This window comes from Heloderma suspectum, chromosome 1, assembly GCF_057233095.1.
Source record: "Heloderma suspectum isolate Gila_16-S chromosome 1, 16-S_ref, whole genome shotgun sequence".
Lineage (NCBI taxonomy): Eukaryota > Metazoa > Chordata > Lepidosauria > Squamata > Helodermatidae > Heloderma > Heloderma suspectum.
In genome coordinates, this window is record NC_139458.1 from 70,797,494 (window position 1) to 70,812,686 (window position 15,193).

Genomic DNA, 15,193 nt, shown 5'->3' on the forward strand with positions numbered 1-15,193 from the left:
CAACACTTTGAAGATAAAGTTGCTCGCATTCGTCACAGCTTGGACACCACAGTGAACACCACTCCATTAGTAGAGGTGTCCAAAGCACCATCTGGTTCAGTTTTATTGGATGAGTTTCCATTGTTGAGGCCTGAGGATGCAGACAAGGTGCTTGGATAAGTACTGTCGACCACCTGTATGCTTGACGCTTGCCCATCACGGCTTATTATATCTAATAGGAAGGCCATGTCTGGCTGGATCCAGGAGGTTATCAACTCCTCCTTGAGAGAGGGAGTGGTGCCGGCCACTTTAAAGAAGGCAGTTATTAAGTCACTCCTGAAAAGCCTAACTTGGACCCAGAGGATGTTAACAACTATAGAACGGTTGCTAATATCCCTTTCCCAGACAAGGTGCTGGAGTGGGTGGTTGCCAGCCAGCTCAAGGCACTCTTGAATGGATTATCTAGATCCATTTCAGCCAGGCTTCAGGCTTTATTTTGGAACAGAAACTGCCTTGGTCACCCTGTGGCATGACCTTTGCTGGGAGAGGGACAGGGGGAGCGCAACTGTGTTGGTTCCCTTGAATCACTCAATGGCTTTCGATATCATCAACTATAGTACCCTTCTGGATAGGCTATCTGGGCTGGGAGTTGGGAGGCACTGCCCTGCAGTGGTTCCGCTCCTACTTGGATGGCTAATTCCAGAAGGTGGTGCTGGGGGTTATTGCTCTGTGCCTTGGCAGTTATGCCATGGGGTGCCACAGGGCTCTATTTTATCCCCCATGCTGTTCAACATCTACATGAAACCCCTAGGGAAGGTCATCTGGAGATATGGACTGAGGTGTCCCCAATATGTAGCTGACACCCAGCTCTATCTCTCCTTTCATCAAACCCAGGTGAGGCAGTGAGTGTTCTGAACCTGGGTGCGGTAATGGACTGGATGAGGGCCAATAAACTAAGACTCAATCCAAACAAGACAGAGGTACTGTCAGTCAGTGGTTTGTCTGCCAGGCTAAGTGATGTTCAACCTGTTCTGGAGGGAGCTGCACTCCCCTTAAGGATCAGCTTGCAGTTTGGATCCAGCGTTGTCACTGGAAGCACAGGTGCATACAGCACATTTTATCAGCTTAGGCTACAACTACATCCTTTTCTGGACAGAGCCCAGCTCCAGTTATCCATGCTCTGGTAACCTCTCATCTGAATTACTGTAATGCATTACATGTGGGGCTGCCTTTGAAAACAGTCTGGAAACTTCAGCTGGTCCAAAATAGGGAAGCAAGCTTGTTAACAGTGACTGGCCAATGTAATCATACTATCCCAGTACTTTTTCATCTGCACTGGCTGCCAGTCCATTTCCGGGCCTGATTCAAAGTGCTGGTATTAACATTCAAAGCCCTAAGCAGCTTGGGGCCAGATTACCTGAAGGATCGTCTCCTCCCATCCACACCTGCCCATGCCCTAAGATCAATTTCAGCAGTCGTTCGGCAGGAGCCCCCAACAAGGGAAGTGAGGTTGGTGGCTACTAAGAAAAGGACCTTTTCTGCTGTGTGAGCCTGGCTGTGGAATGAACTTCCCAGAGAGGCTCACCTGGTGCCTACACTGTGCTCTTTTTGGCACCAGATGAAGACCTTTTTATTTTCCCAGGCATTTAATTTTTCCGTTTCTGATTTACATCTAGTATTGTATTTTAAATATTTGCACTGCGCTAAATTCTATTTGGTTGTTTTTACTTTTATACTGTAGTTTTAAACTTTTAAATTTTTCTATTATATTTTATGGTTTTAATCGTTGTGAACCACCCAGACAGCTTCAGCTACCAGGCGGTATAGAAATGTAATAATACATAAATATAAATAAATATAAACAAGCTCAGTGTCTATCAGTAATGTAAAAGATGAAGATGTAACAGACAACAGACACCCATAAATTTAAATCTGACATTACCTGCAGATCTTACCAAGAGAAGAAAGCATAGTACTGAAAGCTATCTTGGAAAAGCCTGACTCAGAGCTGAAAGGTGTCAAAAAATTTCTTTAAAGCAGTTTCAAACCAAAAGTCTTGGCTATAAATTAATGCAAAAACTCATCTTTTACAATGCAATCTACTCAAAAGTAAGCCCCAACCATATACACACTACTCAGAAATAAACTGCAATCCTATACACCCTTACCTGGAAGTAAGCCCCATTGAACTCACTTCTGAACAGAAATGCAGAGGATTGTGCTGTTAAGAAGACTGTATCACAAAATCTGGAGCAAGTCTATGGTAACAATGGTTTCAAGAACCCAAAGTCATTGAGGTTTTGCTTATCATGAGTCCGAACGGTTAATTAGCAAAAAAATTAAATCTGCAATTAATCATTTAATTGATTAACTACACAAATTTATCACTCTCTACCTTTGGGGTTTCAACATGGTGCCCATGGGTGGCAATATGCCCATGGACACTTCTCTTGGGGCCCCTCCTGATTTGTATTTTATTTCTTAATACTTGGAGGGCGCAGTCCTATGGGGATAGTCAGCCGCCTCTGAACTCGGAGGCAACCGACTATCCAATGCAGGGCGGGTAGAGCGGAACTTCTCCTCCATGCTCCGGCTGCCCTGCACTTGCAGCTAGATGGCTGATTTCGACCGTCTGGCTGGAGCAGCTCTGGCTGGAGCAGCTCGGAGCAGGGGACGGGGAGGCTGGATGGTGCTTAGGAAGCATCATAACGGCACTTCTGCCGCCCCAAGGAACACCCTCTTTCCCCCCGCTCCCCGCTGCTCTTTTGAGTGCAGAGCCAAAGATGAACCACACCTCCTATGAGGCAGCAGGGGAGGGGGCAGGGACGCGGTTTTCTAGGAACCAACCTCAAAGCGCTGACTCCGAGGTCAGTTCCCAAAAGCCAAAAAATCCTATGGCCATCTAGCCACTGTCTAGCAGCCATAGATGGCACCGTTATTTAGCTTTTTTTTAACTGGGAGTATGGCACGCTGCAAGCGAAGTGCTGCCCTCCAGCACCATCTTTATTTGGGTTCAAAAGAGTGGATTTGGGTTCAAAAGACCCCTCCAACCCAACACACTACCTTGGCAAAAATGATCTTTAGCAACAGTTGTCAGGCCTGCAATCTCAAGTCCAGAAGAGAAGCTGTTACTCCTGCCTTGAAACCCTTTTGCAGAGGCCACCACAGCTTCATTCAGGGCTGTTCCTGGCAGGACTGAAACTCCAGGCACTTGGTGAAACTTCAGAACCTCAACCCCACCAAACATATAACCACTGAGCCCAGCTACTGCCTCCCAGAGCCCAATCAAGGCCCAGCATGGCTCCACCTGCCTGGCAAATACATCACCCACAATAGCGAATTCAACAGATGAGCTTTTTCACTTAGCTCATTGCGCTGTTTGCTAAACCATCTGTATAAACGCATCAGAGGCTCCAACACTTCCCCCTGGCGTTTTACTTGTTTAGAACTTTTACCAGATATTCTTCAGACATAATTCACAGAGCGGCTTACAAGTAAGAATACAGTAAAATCTAACCGCAGCCAAGCAAACTAAAACAAAAACAGAAGGTGGTGAGAAGAATGGCCAGTATGAAGCTCCTTTTCTTACCTCCGTTTTTATTTCAGACCTGTGAAAAACTCTGGGAAATGGATCTCCAGTGAACACCGGCGCGGACACACTGGCAGCACTTGTGTCGTGTTCCTGCCACAGATGAGAGAGACAATGCTATCTGAGCATATGTTTCAGTAAAGCATTACGACCTAGCATGGGCCATCCAAGTTCAAGTCTTTCCTCAGCCATGAAATGATAGCTCTTGTACAAGCTCCCCACCCTCCCTTGGCCACTTTAATTGTCACTTTACACTTGAGTAAAAGTGGAAGACACCAGTTCATAGTCACTGGACAAGGATAGCTCCATGCTTTGTGCAGAAAACACAACAAACATAGATAACGACATCCAACATCACATGAGTAGACAGAAGGTCCAAGGTTCCATCCCCAGCATCTCCACCTAAAAAGATCTCTGGCAGCGGGACTAAGATGAGACATCAAACTGCCATTGCCAGTCAAATATCATTGACAGTACTAGGCTAGATAATCCAATCACCTGACTCAGAACAAAGCGGCTTCCTATATACTCAGTGGTCAGAAGGGGTGCCTTCTTACACCCAATGTTTAGCAAAAACATAAATTCAACATAATCAGTAAGCAAGTGCGAATTTGCATAACACAGAAATTGCGTAATTCAGGGCTCTTGGAGCGGTACAGTATTTGGGCTACTCTGTCAGATGATAATGCATGTGTGTGTGTGTGTGTGTGTGTGCGTGTGTATATACATACACACACACACACACACACACACACATCCTCAGCTTTCATCAGTCATCACCACAGGATGTTTAATCGTTATTATAGAAGTTCCTACAAACGGGACACACAATGATTTTGCTGAAGACTGCTGTGATGTGTCGATCACCATGATCCAACTGCTCCCCTGGATCCTCATTAAAATGGACACAGGCACTTTTGATTCTGGATTTCTTTGGAGGAGCTGGTGTTTGAGGTGGGAGCACATCGGTAAAGCCTAAGAAAGGAAAGAAAACAAAAAAAATGCAGAGCATTAACAATCCTCAGGTGCTTTTCCTCTTCCAAGGAAATAGATATGAAATCTTGGGTTGGATACAATGGTGTCACTCCACCAGTGGAAGGGAAACCACTGACAGAGCAGATTTCCCTTTCCCCCTGCACCCGTTCCGAAGTGCTTCCAATCTGTTTCAGAGGGTTGAGAAACCCTCCAGAGCAGATTGGGGGGTGGGGCTGTTGCACAGGGGGCTGCAGTGGGGAGGAGAGGACAAGGAAGTCCCGTTGCACAAGAGGACTTCTGCTTGCGCAATGTTGGGTCCAAGCCTAAAGCAGCTCCACTTAGTCTCATCTTGATGAGAGGTGCACAAAATTGAGGAACACACGCCACATTCTTGTTTGCTCTCTTAGCCCATGCGATTTTATAGCAAAGCCTAGAATAAAGGAACTGATTGCCAAAAGTATGTGGGAAAGATTCAAGTATGGACATAAGAAGCACCATGTTTCTGTCTATCAACAGCCCTGCTCTTCAAAATCCAGAGTTACTGAGTGTGTTGCGGGGGAGCAGAATTGCCCCCGTCCTGATCTCCATACGTTCAGCTGAAGGCAAGAACAGGCTCTAGGCGTGTATAACTATATCTATGATCAGGAACCCTGATTGCATTCTCACCTCCCACTAAATGGGCAAAGGCTGGGACAGGGGCAGCAGACACAACCCTGCTTGTTTTCTATACTCACTCAAAGCGCGGGTATATAGGTGAGAACAGGACTAAGCTCTTTCCCCTAGGGTAGATAAAAGCTTAAGCTCGCTGAGATGGTGACAGTGCAGTGGTCACACCACTGTTACATCACACAATACGGGTCTAGTATGGATGCTTTCAGGCAACACCAACAAGTACAGGCTAGACTAAATTGCATGATGGCACTGTGTCACACCTAGAGATGTACGGATTTTGTAAAATCCATTCTGTCTGTGCTTCATGGATTGTCAGATTCCTTTTGTTCTGTCATTCGCTCACTGATGGAACCGAGTTTTCTTTCTCATTCCCTGAACTGTGCAAATTTGCACGCGCAAAAATGCGCAAATTCCCCCAAAATGCACAAATACCCACCCCCATGCACATTTTCACGCTTTGGCCGGTGAAGGAAATGTGCATTTTTGCCTGGTGTTTTTTTTTTAATTTTATGTATTTTTCTACAACTAAATTTGTGTACAATTCCTGAAAGTAAAAAAACTGTGGAATCCGTGTGACTTAGGAAAAACCGGTCCGCTGTGGAATCCACAGGTCAGACTCATAGAAATCTGAACTCATTTGGTTCCACTGAGGATTTATCCAACATCTGTAGTCATGCCAAGTATAGGCAGGGCTACAGTCAGAATGCCATGAAAATAAACCTAACAACTCAGGTAGTGAAGTTGTTGCACTGTGTGCACGCACACATTTAAATTATCAGTTTATGCTAAACCATCAATATAAAACAAAGTAATTTGAAATAAACTTACCAGCCAACGTCACTACATCCCTGCTGTGCTGAAATGGGGGTCTTTCATCATCATCTTGATTCCCCACATCCCCTCTTCTCTTATCTGCTTTCTTAACAACCTTCACCGCTGGGGGAGATTTTGCTGCCAGGAACTGATTCTGGAATCTCAACAGATCTGCCTCCGATTCCCCAGGCTTGGGCCTTGACAACATCTTTCTCCTCTACTCTCACTGTTTTCCTTTGGAGAGTCTATAGGTCACCTGATGTAGGTAGCAAAAGAAAGGAAATGAATGGAAAGGCCCTTACTTGGGAAGATAAGCTTTTGAGGAATGCTTACTATTTTTTACTCTCACACACTTCAGAATATCCCCAATGCCTCAAAGAATATCGATATTAATACATTGTCCAGAGGTGCCAAAGGACTGCTGTCACCTGGCCATTTATTTTATTACCTTTCTATATCGCCCAATATAGCTGAAGCTCTCTGGGTGGTTCACAAAAACTAAAACCCTAAAATACAACATGATAAAACATGATAAAACAAAATAACCACCCAGGGAGCTTTGGCTATTGGGCGATACAGAAATGTAATATATAAAATAATAATATTAAAAGTTTGAATGTTTAAAACAACATAAAGCCAAAGTAAAAACAGAGTAAAAACCAGCAGCAGGGCAAAAATCTAAAAGCACAACAATAACACATTTAAAAACAAAGCTGAAGGACTAGAAAGCCTGGGAAAATAAAAAGGTCTACACCTGGCACCAAAAAGACCACAGTGTTGGTGACAGGTGAGCCTCTCTGGGGAGGGCATTCAGGGTGCCACCACTGAAAAGGCCCTCTCCTTAGTAACCACCTGCCTCACCATGTTTGGCGGGGACTCCCGGAGGAGGGACTCTGAAGATTAGCTTAGGGTTCAGGCAAGTATATATGGGAGGAGTCAATCCTTCAGGTAACCTGGCACCAAGCCATTTTCCACCACGTAAGGTGCCCTGCTATGGTACCCATTAGTAATCAGACCAGTATGTGGAACAATCGCTCTACATATTCTTTGTCAACAGCAGACACATTTTCTTACCAAAAGGAAAAAAAGAATGAGCTGTTACCGCTGGCGGGATTGCTATTTCAGGAAGGAGGCAGAACACCCCCGCACCACAATCCACCTGCCTTTGATTTGGCTGCTGCACAAATTGCTGTTCTAAAGCGCTCCCTCCTTTCTTCTGTACTTCACAGCACAAGCACTTTCCCCAGTTTATTTATGGAAATTTTAGTCTTGACATAGGTAGCAGTAAATGTATTTCAGCGGCCTGGACCACTTTTGATATGTATACCAGTGCTATGGGGCTCCATAGACCAAATGCTTGATATCCTAGAGAAAACAGACTTCAGAAGACCACTTCAGAAGACCACCACAGCATGAACTACAACGGCTCATAGTAGAAACAACCTGCTTACTTATAATCAAAGTTTTCTCTGTCCTTGTCCTACTTTCAGAATAAAACTGGGTAAGCTTATAGACTTTCTCTATTTACTCTCACATCTTTTTACTCCAGTTTCCAGAAGAGTAGCTATGTTAGTCTGTTGCACTAAAAACAAAGAGCTTTGTGACATGTTAAAAACTAAGGGTACAATCCTATAGCTGTTTAGTCAGAAAAAAAAATAAATCCTAGAACTCCCAGCATTCCCCATGGCCGGCTGGGGAATGCTGGGAGTTATAGGAATTTTTTCTGTCTAAACAGGCATAGGATTGTGCCCTAATAGATTTGTTATGGCATAATAAATTTTCCATGAAAGCTTACGCCATAATAAATTTGTTGGTCTTTAAGGTGCCTCAAGACACTGTTGTTTTATACTTCAAAATGCCCGATTAACATAAAAGTCAGTGATGTACTGGTGGTGCAGAGCACCACAGGATCAGACATCACATATCCACAAGGTCTGTCATTCTAACAGTTCAGCTTTCAACATCTGACAGTGAAACTGCACAACTCCTTTAGCCCTAGCAAAATATTACTAGAAGCTTTTGCAGGAGGCATGTCAAAGAAGAGATTTTTATCCCTCCCCAAGACCCAGTTCAAACATTACCAAGAACAGTAGGTGAGCCAATTCACCATGGTCCAGACCCATGCAACTCCAGTTTGCAGAATACCAATCCAGTGCTATCCCAACCTTCTTCCAATGGTGTCACATTGCCCCATGTGAGGGCAAGTGGGTTTATGCTGGGAAATAGTAACTTGGCTGGCCCAAGGTGACCCTTCATGGCCAAGTGGGAATTCAAAACCAAGTCTCCCTACTCCTTGTCTCTACCCACTAATACACCATACCGGCTTTGCACCTGTGTTTTATTTATCACTTGCACCTTTAGAATGCACAATACCAATAACCGAATATTAGATACCCAGTTCCACAGGCTTTGCAGAGCCAAATGGGAAATAGCACATCTGATACGTGCCAGATGCATACATATACTATGTTCTTATGCATTAATAACAGAGTATAGAATATTCTGTTAGAAACCATTCCCCAATATTTCCATTGATAATTATATCCATATCATACATGCTCAGACTGCATTCTGTGAATCAGTGTGTATGTAGCCTGAATGAAGCCCAAACGGTAAGGCATAATTTTGGCTAGAATCCCATTTGAAAAAGACTTCTTGAGTCAGGTAAAACACATTAACTATGTTTGGACTATGTATCTCTCTCACACGTTACCCCATCCTGCAACCTTTACTGCAGTGCTGAAAGCTCTCACTTCTGCTACCTCCAAGTACCACCACTATCACTGCTGTGATGTCACTCTTTGGATGAGTCTAGCAATGTTCTTTTCTGACACACTGCCATACCAAAGATGTGTTAGCTCTGGACAGACAAGCTCTAAGAAACTTTAAACTAATTGGTTGGGTTTTGTTTTCTTTTACTGTTATGTTTTAATTAGGATTTTATTTTTAATCTATATGATTTTGTTAGCCACCTTTAGCACCATTTTCTGGCAGAAATTTAGGATATAAATGAAATACATATGTCAGGGTGCACATGACCATATTCAAGCTCGTTACATGGCATTTCAAGTGCTTCCAGACAGAGGATTCGTAGTACTACCACTCAGAAGGTAGCGCTATTTTGAATTTTTCTCCTTAATGGATTTTTCATGGAAAGAAAAAAGGCAAGAGCAGCAGTGGGAAAACACAGGAGGGTTACAAATGGAAGCTGATGACATCTGGACACTGAGACCCTATAAAATTCTGTGAATGCGGCAAGGCAATTGCACAATAAAACCCTTGCCTGAAAGTTTTTTCATGACACATTTTCATAGAGTTTACTCCCAATAATCACACCAGAAACTGATGCAATCTACAAAGCATCACTTGAACTCATCGTTCCAGCCAAACACTCCACTTCTGGGTTTGGTTACACAAAAGTTTGCTTATATTTAAATGAGCCACACAGCCTTCAAACCCACTACACTATATTTCATTTAAGAGGTATAAACTTCCCCATGATTAGGTTATGGAGAAGTCTTATACTATCCCTTTCTTGGCTACTGTCTTATTCTTCTAACTGCAATGGTGGACCTTTTTTTAAACTTACACATGCGCACACAAGGCTGAATTGTTTTGCCTTTTTTACAACTAGTCCCCTCCCCCCCTTTTTTTTTGCAGCACAGGATGCAATCCTATGCATGTTTAGACAGAAAAAAATCCCACAGCTCCCCGCATTCCTCAGCCATCATGGCTAGCTGGGGAACGCTGGGAGTTGTAGGACGTTTTTCTGTCTAAAAATGCAAAGGACTGCGCCCTCATGTACTGGTGTCTTCTTCTAAGCAGGTATCACCTCTTCCACAGCCTTACGGAGACGCCACGACCAGCTCACGGGCCGCAGCTCGCTTTTAGGGGGCCCCACAAAAAGGAGAACGAACGGAACCTGGTTTGTGGACAATGTCCTTTCAACAAACTCCAGCCACCAGTGGTATCACGTTTCTCCAGAAAAATCCAGAGGCAAATCTAGAATATAAGACTGTAATATAAGACTGTGCGTCGTCGTCTCCCCCGCCCTGCTCCATTCCGAATCTGCAGTCAAGAAAGCAGTAGGCTTGCAAATAAAAATGCACATAATGGTTAATGTCTCTTTTTTAGTACATTTTAAGAGCTCAGTAGCCTGTGGGCCGAATTACTGCGACTTGGGGGGTGGGGGATGCTCTTTGCATATGCTCAGAGACCTTTCTTTCCTCATTATTACTGCCCGTCTCTCAGGTAAAGCCTTGGTCCTAGAAGAAGGGGACACTCCTACTGCTGCCTGGCCCGAGACAGCCCCCTTGTTGCTACGGTAGCAGACCACCCTGGACGACAAGCGCGGGCGGCTGCTGCTGGCGCCAACTGACCTGTACCGCGTGGGTTGCCTCTGCTGTCCTTAAGCAGCGGCGGCGGCTTCGCCGATCAGCCCAGCGGCGCTTGACGCACACGACTGCCCTTCCGCCGCGGCCAGGATAGGGAAGTTTCTCGAGGCCCGGCTCCGCCTCCGCCGCCATTTTGGATTCGCGGTCGAGCCAGAAGCGCTGGTTACCCAGGGAAGCTCCAGCGGCGGCTGGTGGGTCCGCGGAGCCGCTAGAGAGGCATTGATCTAGCGCAGCCGCCTCTCGGTAGGGTACGCGCGTCCCCCCGCACCTGCGTTTGGTTACGGCATTTCAGTGCCGCTTACTCCCAGGTAACTGTGCGTAGGTGTACAAGCTGCAATCCTGTATCCACTCACCTGGGAGTGTGCCCCATGGAACCCAGTGGGGCTTACTTCTGAGTAGACATGTGTTAAGATCGTACTGTAAGGATTTGCTTTAGGCCAGCTCTTTCCCCCAGATAGATGTGGTGTAGACTTCCTTCCACCTCTTCCTGACATAAACTCATCTCCGTTCCTAACTAGTGCCTTTTCGATACGTGCCTGTTGTGTATGTTTTACTTCTGGCGTGGCTCGCTGCCGTTCAGTTGCTGCGGGTCAGGCAACCTATCGGGAAATTGAGCGCGTCCTGTCGCTGCATCTCTGTGCCAAGTAGAGCTGCACCGGTTGAATGCCGGTCTGTCGTGCAGTAAATTCAGGGCACAACAACAGGATCGTAAAGGCTAACACTTTATTGTGGCATCGCAAGAACAATCATATTAAGAAAAATACGGGTGTGGTTTTTTTTTACAAAAGTTGGGGAATGTGAGCGCTGTGCAGGGCCACCCAGAGGATTTATGGGGCCTCACGCACGTGTGCTGTCCATAGAGAACAGCATTGCTCAAAACCTTGATCTCTCAGCCACTGTGCTTCAGTCTGAACAAGCCAAAGTTTGAAAAGCCACATTCTGAGTAGTGGCAGTGCACTGTGCAACACAGCCGAACTGTCACAGGTTTTACTTATAATATTTTTTTGTTTTATAGCAGTTTCTATCTCTTGGTAAGCATTTATTTTAGAATATCCATTATTTTTATATTTAAACATAATAAGGAAAAGTTATAAATAAAAAGGGTATCCAGCTGACCTCTTATAGCTTATGGCTTTATTATATTATTATTTATATAGTGCTTACAGTGTTTACAGTATTTGAGGTTCTAACTGCTTGGTAACATTGCCTCAAAGTGAAGCTGTTCCACTGATTTTTACCTAGCGCAAATGACACCAAAGTGGAAATTGGGGGAAAAAATTTTTTAAGCCAATTGAAGGAAGATCATTTTTGTAGTTACTACCCAAACAACCTATAGAACCTTGAAAGAAAGGTTACAGACACTTGGTCTTCACTACCCTAGCCCACTGGAGACAGTAAATTAAAAAAAAACACAGCCACTGAGCCCGCCTTAGCACCCTGTTCAGCCCAGCTTGGTGCCCCCCTCAGCTTTGTGCCCCGGGTGACCCCCCATTTCACCCACCCCTAAGGCCAGTCCTGAATGTGTAAGAGAGAGCTGTAGGTGTGTCACAGCACTATGCGAAGCTAAATGAGAACATCCAGTAAAATGTGTAAGATTGAAATAGCAGGTGTGTGCCCATTCCTACTGCTGAGAACAGGCACAGCCAGAGCAATCATATAAATAAATGTGCAATCCTATGCATGTTTAGACAGAAAAAAAGTCCTGCAACTCCCAGCGTTCCTCCAGCACCCATGCTAGCTGGTGCATGCTCATATTGTAGGACTTTTTTGTCTAAATAGGATACGTCTGCTCCCTAAATCTCTGAAGAGGGGCACCTATTATTTCTTCACCTCTGAAGAGGGGCACCTAGAAATCCCCAGGATTTGCTGAGACAAATCTATTGGACTATAGAATCTGCTGAGACCAGATTCTATAGTTCCAAATTTGCTAATTCCAGATTGGAATCTCCCTTAAAACATTTTTGTTGGCATATATTAGGATTTTAAAGTCTGCTGCAGAATGTCCTGGGAGATGGAAATGCTTCCCAATTGGCTTGTGAGTTTTGCTGTAAAACTGCGAGAGCCCTTTCAAGTGAAAAGGGCGGGGGTGGGGGGGAGAAGGCTACTGGAATGGAGGATGGAATTTGTCTGTTTCAGATCAAGCCAGTTCAATAGGCAAGAAACTTCAATTTGTCCAGAACTGATATTTTTATCTGGCAGGCAAAACCATTTATTACATTTTTATCCCTCCCTTAAAAGGAGCTCAAGGCAGTACACATAGTTCTTCCCCACCCCACACACTTTTCCACCATCACAACAGCCTAGGGGAGGCTGAGGGAGACTAACCGGCCTGAGGTCACCCAATGAATTTCATGGCTGAATGAAGATTTGACCCTTCTTTCACTGGTCCTAATCAGGCACACTAATCACTACATCATATTGACTCTCAGTCAGAGCCAGCCCAAGACATTTTGCTACCTGAGGCACAGAACTAAATACTATCCCCCTTGCCTCCCCTACAACTCAGAATGCAGAAGGCTAGCCAATGTTATTTTGGCTTCTGAGGTGGGAAAAAATCCCACAAGCACCATGTTACCTTCCTGACAATAAAAATGCAATAATATATTCAAGAACTACCCTTTCATAGCACCCAAAATCAGCTGCCTGAGGCAGCTGCCTCTATGGCCGAATTAACCATTGGGCTAAGGGGGCTGCAGCCCGGGGCCCACCATCACAGGGGACCCAGTAGCTAGCCCAGATTCCCAGCTTTCCAATAAAAAAGAGCAAGTCTCTTGTGCTTGTAGAACCAGAGTTACGGGACAAAATGTTCAGGCACCATTCTGTCCAAGGAATCCCTTGTGGAACAGTGATTATAGAAAACAATGGAGAAATCCATAATTTTAGTTCAGCATCCTGGGCAGGAGCATATTTTTATTTATTTTATTATTTATTTCTTATATTTTTAATCCTTCCAATAACCAGTATAATCCAGCCCAAAATAATAGGTAGCAGGAATGACAGGAGTATGTGTACTTTCTAGCTCAGGTTTTATTTCCTAGGACAATCCATGACATCTCCAGTTTAAAAAAGGATCCAATGGGAAAAACTTTGCCTTGGACTCTGGAGTGCTACTGCAGCTTCCACAGTCAGAGTAGACAATATTCCGTAAGGTGGACAAAAAGTCTGCCCGGATACAGGGCAGCTTCCTATGTCCTAGTGACTTGTTTTCAGTACTTACCTTTTCAAAAGAACCAACAGGTTACAAACTTTCCTGGAGAGCATATTCTCTACACAAGTGATATTTTCTGCTGATCGCAAATGATGGAGCCTGATTGTGGCTACTCACTGATGATATTACCCTGCATATGTGCCAAGGCATCTCCTTCATTATTCCCAACATGCTCCTAGGTTGAGCTCCAACACAAAAATCACACACCAATACTGAGCCCTGCTGAACTCTGGCTTCTGTTGTTTCAAATGCTTCTTCACAACCATAACCTCAGTAATCTGGTCCAAGATCCTTGAGTGGCTCCTAGTAATAGGTACTCCTATAGTAGAGATGGCCCTCGGCCACTCCTGGTGCAGTCTGCGAAGCTGGTGAGGTGCTGCCACACACTTTCCCCACAGCCTAGGTGATCAGCTGTATCCAGAGGGGAAATGCTTCAGCACTGCTGTTAGCAGCAGTGGGAGAGCAATCTTGCTAGGGGATGGGAGAGCTGGAAGCCTCTCCCGACCTGCAGTGATCCTGCTTCCATAATTGTTGTTTTCCCACTGCTACTAGTGGACAAGAAAAGTGATCTCAATGGAGATCACTCGATCTCAGCGGACAGGGAGGGGACATTTAAATCTCTTCACCCCTGCAAACTGATGTGTTTTGGGTTGGGGGCAGTGTGTGTGTATGTGCATATATGTATGGTTGTGTCTATATGTGTGCACGTGGACATATGTGGCTGACACCAGATGAAGCTCTCAGGGCTGAAAAGGTGGTGCATCCTTGACAGGGTCACTGGTGGCATTAGAAAAAAGTGGGCATAGTTTCTGAGCAGAAGAAGCATCTTGTTAATGATGAATATAGGAAAGCATAAACATAAATGGAATGAGTCCATGTGGCTGAACACAACATTTGTACTAGCCCCTGCTGCCACATGAGCTGCCAAACAGGTGTAAATATTATTTTTTAAAAGCAAGAAATCTTACTACAAAATTAATGTAAACTTTAGTTCAAAGGCTCTTCATCAGTTGTGATAGTAGGCAGGAATGAAGAGATGTAAAGTATCAGCAAAATCTTCCATCAGCATTCACCACTGAGCTCATCAAAATATAAAACCATAAAAAGAGCCATCCTGGATCAGATTAAAGGCCTGTCTAGTCCAGCATTCTGTTCCCACAATGGTCACCCAGCTGTGGGAATTCCATATTTTAATTATTCACTTTTATTTGCCCTAAATCTCTAACTATTCAGCTTCATTGGATAACCTTGAGTTCTAGTATTATGAGAAAGGGAGGAAAACCTCTCTATATACATTTTCTCCACTCCATGTATAATGTTAAACACCTCTATCATGTCCCCCATTGCTCACCATTTTTCTAAATTAAACAGCCCCAAAAGTTATAACCTTTCCTCATAGGGGAATTATCCCAGCTTCTCAGTCATTTTGGTTGCCCTTTTCTGCACCTTCCCCAGCTCTACAATACTGTTTTTGAGGTGTGACCAAAACTGAATACAGTATACCAAGAATAAAACTAGACTCAACAATGCAGCAGAATTGATTGTTTTGTTTCAGCAGTATCG

The 15,193-nt window shown here is 44.5% G+C and overlaps 1 protein-coding gene across 3 annotated transcripts in view; it reads right to left on the reverse strand.

Annotated features, from left to right (window-relative positions):
- RPAP1 (RNA polymerase II associated protein 1) overlaps nucleotides 1-11,154 on the reverse strand; it is a 70,474-nt gene extending 59,320 nt beyond the window's left edge. The window contains exons 1-5 of one of the 3 annotated variants that reach the window (XM_084846066.1): nucleotides 9,951-11,154; nucleotides 7,103-7,393; nucleotides 6,044-6,284; nucleotides 4,398-4,543; nucleotides 3,569-3,661 (exon numbers count right to left, since the gene is read on the reverse strand). In XM_084846066.1, coding sequence (XP_084702192.1) covers nucleotides 3,569-3,661; nucleotides 4,398-4,543; nucleotides 6,044-6,236 — 432 coding nt within the window. In that variant the 5' untranslated portion in view covers nucleotides 6,237-6,284; nucleotides 7,103-7,393; nucleotides 9,951-11,154. Of the gene's footprint in view, nucleotides 1-3,568; nucleotides 3,662-4,397; nucleotides 4,544-6,043; nucleotides 6,285-7,102 lie in introns of all 3 variants that reach the window. The other 2 variants (XM_084846055.1, XM_084846047.1) reach the window with 2 other exon arrangements.
- Nucleotides 11,155-15,193: the final 4,039 nt, after the last annotated feature.